This window comes from Nicotiana tomentosiformis, chromosome 1 (genome assembly GCF_000390325.3).
Source record: "Nicotiana tomentosiformis chromosome 1, ASM39032v3, whole genome shotgun sequence".
NCBI classification, from domain to species: domain Eukaryota; kingdom Viridiplantae; phylum Streptophyta; class Magnoliopsida; order Solanales; family Solanaceae; genus Nicotiana; species Nicotiana tomentosiformis.
Genome location: NC_090812.1, coordinates 100,368,649 through 100,377,992, shown reverse-complemented (window position 1 = coordinate 100,377,992; position 9,344 = coordinate 100,368,649). Strand labels below are relative to the sequence as shown.

General features: G+C 33.7%; 2 protein-coding genes across 3 annotated transcripts; both read left to right on the top strand.

Annotated features, from left to right (window-relative positions):
* Positions 1-2,640: 2,640 nt before the first annotated feature.
* Positions 2,641-4,243, top strand: LOC108947114 (large ribosomal subunit protein uL6m-like). Of its 2 annotated transcripts, none has more exons than XM_018774662.3 (2): positions 2,641-2,788; positions 3,773-4,243. In XM_018774662.3, the coding sequence occupies exon 2, from the start codon at positions 3,795-3,797 to the stop codon at positions 4,101-4,103; it is 309 nt and encodes a 102-aa protein (XP_018630178.1). In that variant the 5' UTR covers positions 2,641-2,788; positions 3,773-3,794; the 3' UTR covers positions 4,104-4,243. The 2 variants fall into 2 exon arrangements, with proteins under 2 accessions (XP_018630178.1, XP_018630176.1); XM_018774660.3 differs by having other exon boundaries at positions 2,652-2,796.
* Positions 4,244-6,369: 2,126 nt separating this feature from the next.
* On the top strand, positions 6,370-8,089 carry LOC104107736 (uncharacterized). The gene is made up of 3 exons (XM_009616615.1): positions 6,370-6,883; positions 7,011-7,621; positions 7,763-8,089. The coding sequence occupies exons 1-3, from the start codon at positions 6,370-6,372 to the stop codon at positions 8,087-8,089; spliced, it is 1,452 nt and encodes a 483-aa protein (XP_009614910.1).
* Positions 8,090-9,344: the final 1,255 nt, after the last annotated feature.

The following is a 9,344-nucleotide window of genomic DNA, read 5'->3' as shown; positions in this document are numbered from 1 at the left end:
TAGATTATTCAGTATTTGTTATATGAATTGCCAATTCTACCTGTTGTATTTTTTATATTCACACGTAGCCCATGCTAGTCTTGTCCTCCACATAGGGAGTTGTCAACGAGAATACTGGGTATCCTTTGGTGGTACTTATAGCCTCTTTGGTCAAACTTTTTCTTGGTCAAAATTATTTTTTTGGCCAAAAGTTCTTTTTTGCCAAAGTTAAGGTGCTTGGCCAAGCTTTTTGAAGGAAAAAAAATGCTTTTGAGTAGAAGCAGAAGCAGTTTTTGAGAAACAGAAAAATGTAGCTTCTCGCAGAAGCACTTTTTTGAAAAATACTTTTGAGAAAAATACACTTAGAAGTATTTTTTAAAAGTCTGTCCAAATACTAATTGCTATTCAAAAGTGCTTTTCAAATTGATTAGCCAAACACACATTGATTTTCACAAAAAGTACTTTTTTGAAAAGCACTTTTGAAAAAAGCATTTCTCAAAATAAGCAGATTTTATAAGTTTGGCCAAACAAGCTATTAGTCGGCATACCACGTCGTGTGACATGCGTTGAGTTTTTAGGTGGAAAAACACGTGCATGGCTCGAGGCAAACTTTCCCGATTCAGTTGGTGAGCTCCATTGACTCTTTCCAGCGGCAACGTACGTATTCTCTTTCAGACCTTCATTTATTTTTAGATATTCATATTATTCTCGGGGAATGCTCGTAGACCATATATTTAAAATTCAGTTTCTTAGAGGCTCATGACTGTTAGTGGGTTATGTTAGAACATTACTATATTAAGTGTGTTGTTTAGTTTTTAAAACATGTAAAAATAGTTACTTTATTAGCTTTCATTAAAGATTAAGTTCTGATATGACCTTCAATTAGAAAGAACACGGTCCGCTCAACGGGTAAGATAGGTTGAGCGCCATCACATCCCACCCCAGTTTGGGGGCGTGACAAGACTGGAATTAGAGAAATTGATAAATTGAAAGCAGAGAACAATAGGCTCCGACGATACTAGGAGTATGGCTGTGCATAATTTGGTAAATACCGAATTATCGTACCGAAATCGAAAATTTTGGTATTCGGTATGGTATTTGGTTTAAGTTTTAAAAAAAATTAGTATTAGGTATGGTATTTGGTGTTTTAAAATGAAATACCAAAATACCGATATCGTACCGAAATATATATTATATTACACAATACACATTTTATTAATTATAACATAAATATAAGAAATCTAAAATTTTACTTTTCTTTATTCTCTAAGTTCATCAATTAACTCTAAGTAAGTAACAAGATATTTCTCTAAGTTTTTCTTTCTCTAGGTTGGTATTTGCTGGTTTTGGACAAAACTTTTGTCAACAAATATTTTTAGTTTTGTACTTTTGAGTACTTTAATTAAGAATATTATTGTCTATGACTTTATGCACTAGTTAGTATTCAAACCGAAAATACCGAACCGAATAAACCGAAACCGAAAGGAGAAAAACTGAACCATACCGAATTTAATTAGGTACGGTATTGATATAGCATTTTACGAAACCGAATATCAAAAATACCGAACCGAAATATCTAAATACCGTATTGTACCGACCGACGAACACCCCTAACTAGGAGTGTTAGATTTGAAGACTTGGTACCTGGATTTGTAGCGATGAATCAGATCTTCAGTTATGCGGAGTTGATTAGGCATTTATTTGCTCGGTCAGACATCGCTGGTGGCTGGGATCTTCATGTTTAGGTATATTATTTGTTGCTAATCTTAAGTCATTACCTTTAATTTGGGTAATAGTTAGAAATTTCAATTAGTATGAGACCAGGCTTAATGATAAAATTGCTGTTTTGGTGACTTGTAGGTCATTAGGCTTAGAAACAACTTCTTGGATGCTCTCCTTTTTGAATATCTTTTGTGTCTTATTTTCCTTTCCCCTTATTTCTGTCCTAATTGCTCTCTTGCTTTCATTTTTTTTTCTCTTTCTCAACCCTTAATAGATGGAAAATGTTCAATAAAAAAAGTAAGATGATACAATATTTAGTTGGTTATATATATAAGAAAAAGATATCTCCGTATAACTAATGGAGTTTTCATAGGCGTTATTAAATAATACCACCATTAATTTATACAAGAACCTATATATTATTATAGATGTTAAAATATATATTAACTATTTAAAGATAAAAATATTTTGTTTAAACTAATAATCTATATATAATAATTTTTTAACTATTAATCAATTTCATTATTAATTACTTCGAGCTCGTTTGGCCATGAATTTTTTTTCACTATTTTTCGAATTTTTTTTACCTTTTTCGAAATCAGTGTTTGGCTATAAAATTTTTAATTTTCATTTAAAAATAAATTTTAAAATTTTTTAAAAATTTGAAAAACTCCAAAAAATTATTTTTCAAAATTTTCATTCAAACCAACTCACAAAAATTTAAAAACAACCCAAAATTATATTTATTTTCAAACACAACTTTAATTTTTAAATACTATTTTTACTTTTAACTTTCGGAATTTTGCAATTCTTATGTCCAAACGCCCACTTCATAAACATCATAACTAGCAAGTTAACCAAAGGACAGCTTGAGGTTTTGTCCTTGGGGCCACCCGATAAAATTTAAAAAGGTTTATTAGGGTTTTAGCATTTGGTTTCAGCCTCCCCCTCCCAATTTCCCGGTTCCTCCTATTCAGTCTCAGGTTCTCCGACGACGACGACGACGACGACGAGCACCATTTGATGACCGACTACGAGTTGAAGTGGTTCAATCTCCGATAGTCGTCTGTGAGAAAATCACCGGCAGGTCCAAAGGTTCTTCTTCTTCAATAAGTCAAATGTGCAATTGATATAAATTTATTGTTTGTTTTCATAGATGTCAGAGATTGCAAGTAGGTGACATTGAGGTTTCAATTGAAACCACAGGTAACACATCCACAAATGGAACTGATTCAAAGAAATGGAAACCCACGAATATTAGATCTGTTGAGTGGGTACAATTTAAAAGCTTACTGATTCTAAAGGGACATTAAATTCAAAATGTAAGTATTATGATAAGCTGTAACTTCTCACTCAAGAGATAATGGTACATCAAATTGTGTGAACTTTCCCCATAAGTTGAAACTAGTTAAAACAAATATAGGCTTTCAACCAATTCCAGGAGGTCAATAGGATGAGGGAACATTTATCTCTTGGAAATTTGATCAACAACTATGTAGGAGGGCTTTAGATTTAGGATGATTATTGTTGACGAACAACCTTTTAGTTTTGTCGAAAAGGAAAATTTTAGAAACTTTGTGAAAGTCGTACAACCTATATTTCTTTACTGTAAATATGAGATTTTCCATCATTAGTAAACTTATGTACCTCACTTAGAAAAAAAAAAACTTGGCGCTCAATATTATTTGATTGAATAGTTGACCGAGCTCCTTGTTGTTTGAAGAAACCCTCCATTTCAATTGATATTTTTTCATGAAAAGCTGAAATCCAGTATTGCCCTAAAATTTCGAATAACGGTCCCGAACTCAAGTTGATTCTATTTGACCTTTTCTCATAGAAAGTCGATCAAACAATTCCCAATCATGATCCTTGAGGATCGGATCATCCATATAACAAAAAGAAACTTCAGATATTTGAAATCATTCTCTTTGAATAAGTTCTCAATTCCATGCTTGCTTCAAATAGTGTAAAAATTGTCTTGACGTATTATTGTCTAGGTCCTTTCTTGTTTGGCCTTCAATATTTTTCTACTATACTGATGTAGATTTCGTTATATCATCTCATGTTTCAGGTTGATTAGTAAAATTCATCCAATGGAAGCTAAATTCTTTCGCTTTCTCAAGATTGTTGGAGTCGGTTTCAAGGCTAGAGCAGAATCCGAGGGTCGTCTCTTGTACCTCAAGCTCGGCTACAGTCATGAGGTTGAACTGAGTGTGCCCCCTGCAGTTCGCGTGTTCTGTTTCAAACCCAATGTGATTTGCTGCACTGGGATTGACAAGTATAGGGTACATCAGTTTGCTGCTTCTGTAAGGAGCTGTAAGCCTCCTGAAGTTTACAAAGGCAAAGGTATAATGTACATTGATGAAGTGATAAAAAAGAAGCAGGGAAAGAAATCCAAGTGAGAAACCTTGGTTCCTTGTCTGTTTCTTGGGTTTTCTTCTTTTTTCTAATGCTAGAAAATGTCGGTTGGAGACCATCCTTGTTGTAATTTTCTCTGACTGCAATAATCCTTTAAAAAGATATAGTTGAAGATCTTCTACCATAGTTGCAGAATTTGCTAAATAGTAGTAATGAAAAAAGAGCAAATCGTTCAACCGATGAGCATCATTAACAGGTCTAGGGATATGACGATAATAACAATAAACCCAGTGCAATCCCATAAATGGGGAAGGAGGTCCAGGGATATGAAATTTTCACAATTGCTAGAGCCTAGAAGTAGGAAGTTTTGCTCATAATAGCGCAAAATGAGAGACCTATCCAACTCTACTTCAGTGTCTTCATACTTAAAACCAATGGTGGACGCGAAGTACTGGTATTGTTCACTCGCTGTGAATCGAGTTAATTAAGTAAAAATAAATATAAATTAACGCTAAATTCCAACCCCCTTCGGAAATAGTTGGTGCAGTGGCTTTGGAATTGCGACTTGTTACATTCAGAGTTAAATAAACCACCAACTTAAACGAGAATAGCTTTCAATTTCTCAAGTCCCCTCCCTCTTGATTTCTCTAGAACAGTTATTCCCACAGGTTTGTACAAGTTCCCATTAGATTGGTGGTAATCGAGGCTATGGTGTATGTCCTCCATGTAATCAAAGTTTTTGAAATATACAGGTTGGATTTCGGGCCTAACTCCACCATCATGATGATGGACTTTGATTTTTGTTTTTTTTTAAAAAGAAATTTTTTCTTTCCTATACACTATTTGAAACTTTATTACCAAAAATGTTCACTTTTATTTATTTATCCTACCTAAACAAGTTTTATCTACAAAATATATATATTTATTTAAAGTAGAATCCTTTTTGCAGTAGCCTTCCTTTTTTAGACGCTGGAATTTGGGACCGCATAGGATGGAATTTGGGATCGCGTAGGATTCTTCAGAGATTTTACTGACGCAATCATCACACATTAATCAAGCCAATGTATTTGTAGAATCATGCTATTACGTCGATTTTCTTTGATGATTTTCGCAGCATAATCAAGTTCTATTCTCTGGTTTTCTCTGTTTTCTCTGGTTTTCCATAAGTGAAGGTTTTGAAGAAAAAAAAATTGCAAACAATTATCTACAATTGTATTGAATTTCGCGACATAATGTCAAAATTAGTGATTATGCTTTAGCTAAATGGTTACTGGGATAGCATTGGGAGATACAAAGATTTTAATGTTGATGGAATTGTAGTCAACGAGGATTCAAATTATAGTGAATTGAATTCTGCAATTGCAGAGCATCTAATGATCGATACCTCCACAAAAATCATTAAAATCAAATACACTGTCAACGAACGTTGTCCTCCACTGGAAATTCGAAACGATATGGGAGTTCGAGTATACATGGAGACGAAAAAGGAAAACAAAAGCTTAGGAATGTATCTGATGTGTATAACAGTGCGTGATTTCGATTTGGAATGCAATATCTCTAATTCGAGCACAATTACAGGTTTGCTCTGTTTTTCAGTGGTGATGTTTTGTCAGTTTCATGTGTTCTACAATATTTCTACAACATATCTACAATGATACTACATGACAAATATAGTTCAATTGTTATGTCTATTGAAGTATTCAATTTCACGTGTTCTACGATTTTACTACAACCTATCTACAATATAGGTCTGAGTTGTAGATACTTTTAATTGAGTGCAGGTTCATCCGATTATCGTATGTCTAAAGTGGTTCAATTATCAAGCAATTGTAACAAAATTGGAGAAGTATGAGAAACAGTGAAGTTGATTGATAGGCCAACATCTCCGGCGATTGTGGAATATGAAAGTATCATCATAACAGATTGTACGCCAAATATTATTGAAGTAGGCCAAGTCTACCAAGACAAGCAAACAATCGTCAGTGCAATGAAGCACTATTTTGTCATGAATAAGTTTCAATTTAGGGTGAAAATGTCTAACGCAAGAAGGTAGGAACAATTTAATTGTCGAATTCATATTTTTGTTTAATTTGTAGTGTTTTTGGAATTTTTTTGTACAATTTGTAGTTTCTTTGTATATAAATTTTGTATAATTTGTAGTTTGTTTGTATATAAATTGTATATAAATGGTTTAATATAAGATTTTTGTGCTTAAGCAGCCTCTTATTTTGTAGCTATATTTTTCATCACATTTTTTAAATTGTTTTTATTCTGTAGCTACTGCCTTGTATGTATTGGGGATAATTGTACATGGCACATCAAGTCCACCAGCATAAAAGAATCAGCATTGTTCAAGGTTCGAAAATTCAACAGCTTGCACACATGCTCTTTGATGGACAATACATACAACGCAAACCTACTGCCATGGTAGTTGGTAGCATGCTTATACCAAAATATGCAGATCCTGAGACAATATACACACCAAAAGATATACGAGCTGATATGTTATCGGAATATGGTGTGAACTTAACATACATGCAAGCTTGGAGAGCAAAGGAAAAGGCTTTGAAATTTTTGAGAGGTCATTCTGTTGATTCCTACAGTCGCTTGCCAAGTTATTTGTATATTCTAGAGAAGACTTATCTGGGGTCATTAGTTAAATTGCAGAAAACTGAAGATGACTGTTTCTTGTACGCATTTGTTGCACTTAGTACGTCCATCAAGGGTTTGGAGTATTGTAGACTAGTTGTAGTAGTTGATGGTACTTTCTTGAAGTCAGCATATAGGGGAATAATGTTAACAGATAGCACAATGGATGCAGCATGTATTGTAGATTAATTGTAAATTAATTGTAGAAATATTATTATAAAGTTATTTTTTAGTATGTATTTTTTATACTCTCAAGTTTTATTAAAGAAATTGAATTTTTTTTTTTGCCACATGTGTGATAGGTAGCATATTACCACTGGCATACACTGTTGTTGATTCAGAAAATGACGCATCATGGACGTGGTTTTTTGAGCAATTCAAACATGCGTATGGTGAAAAACCAAATATGTGTGTTGTTTCGGACCAGAATAAGAGTATCTTGAAGGCAGCATCTACTGTTTATACCGGCATGCCATATTATGCTTGTATGTGGCATATTTGGACAAATGTAAGGTCAAAGTTCAAGAAGGGTCATCTAAAGTTAAGCGAATTGTACTTTGCCACGGTACGATCATACATGCTTGATGAATTTAATGAAAGAATGTCACAGATTGAAGAGATCGACACACGTGTTAAAGTATACCTATATGATATTGGCTATCACAAATGGTCTCGGGTACATGCTACGGAGATCAGAACGTGGATGATGACATCAAATATTGCAGAGTCATTAAATGCGATAACAAAAGATACAAGAGAGCTGCCCGTAGTAGAACTATTAGAGTACATGAGGATTCTTCTTGAACGTTGGACTAATGAAAAGTTATTGAAAGCAAAGGGTACGTTCACATACCTTGGAAAAAAATACAACAAAGAGTTGGACGACAACAGGACATTATCGCAGAAGATGAGAGTAAGCTATAGCCAGTAACATCAGATCATTGATTCCATCAAACTAAATATATACTGTTAATTGTAGATAAAGTGTTGTATAATTGTAGTTATTTTGCATATGTTGCTGACAACTTGTTGTGTGTTTGTAATGAAATTGTAGGTGAGGGCTTCCAGAGATCACATCCATATTGTGATAGATGGTGTGAAGCGATTCATTGTTTCCCTTCAAAACAAAAGATGTAGTTGTGGACAACTCCAGCTTGATGAACTTCCTTGTGCACATGCTTTGGCGGCTTTGAGGCACAGAAACGAGTCTTATGAAAACTATTGTTCTCCTTATTACACGAGGGAGAGACTTTTGCATACTTATAAAATACCAGTAGACCCGCTGCCTAACGAAAGCAAATGGAATGTGCCACAACATATAGCTGAAGAAGTTGTGATGTCACCTACTGGGAAAAGACAGCCAGGGAGACCTCAAAAATAAAGATACAAACCATATGATGAAGTAAATGCAAAGAAGTACAAGGTTTCATGTGGCAACTGCGGACTAGAAGGGCATAACAAAAGATCTTGTAAGAATGCTTCCAAAAGGAAATAAAAATTGATACAGTCACAAGATTTTTTTTCCTGAGTACTGTTGAAGATAATATGTAGTTTAAGATACGAAGTTGTATTTGTTTAGTTCTGGAGAATTATAGTTGAGGTGTAATTATGTTGCTACTTTAAATAAAGACTGTCTCGTATAATAAAATATTTTCAACTCTTAATACAATTGGTTTGTAGTTGTTTTGTTCAATTACTGAGTTTATTTATTTCAGCCTTTTCTAACAACACTGCTTAAAATTGAATGGATTATGTATTTTTTGTATATTAGTTGTAGACATAATTGTAGTTAAACTGTAAAGAAATTATATGCTAACAATATCGAGATCAAGTACTAACAACTTTCAACCGAAAAAAAACCCATATATTTTCTATTCTAAGTAGTAAAATTCTGGACAAAATAACAAAACAAAAGGTAAAACAATTGTAGAACAAATCTGCTACAAATAAATTGTAGCTGACTTGTTCTTAGTTAATAATTTGTCTACAACTTTATTACAAACCAGCTACAACTAAACAATTTAACTATAATTTTTCTACAGAAAAGGGCAACTAATTCTTCTTTTTCTGGACTTGTGTTTTCTCGTTCACAGCTGGTGTATCTTTTCTTCTTACTAATCTGCCAGTCACCTCACTTTTACTAATTGTACCAAGCTCTTGCTTTTCCTAGCATAATCTCAAAATAGCGCCCCATAGCATCTACGGTGTTGATCAATATCAGAAAGGTTTTCCTTTGAAATCTCTAGCTCTCCAATGCTGACATATTCTGCAAATGCAGCCACGTATACACCACAGTCACTGCAAAAAAAATTAGGGGAAAATATTTAGCATTCATTGTAAAATAAAATCTGTTAAATAGATAGAAGGAAAAATAACTTTTTCATACAGTGATCCCTCTTTTTGCTAGGGTATCTCACCGACCAACCACTGAATGTCAAGAGGATCAGTAACACCTTTTTCAATGTATGCCTTTGTATTCTTGTAGTTGATGTCTGGACGCTTGCCATAGAAGCCGATGCATGACAAGTAGAAGAGGATCATAACAGCAAACTTGTTGACAACAGATTCAACAAGGTTGTGATTTCGTGAAGAGACCATAGAATCATAAACATATAGAACCCTATCGGTAATGTCAA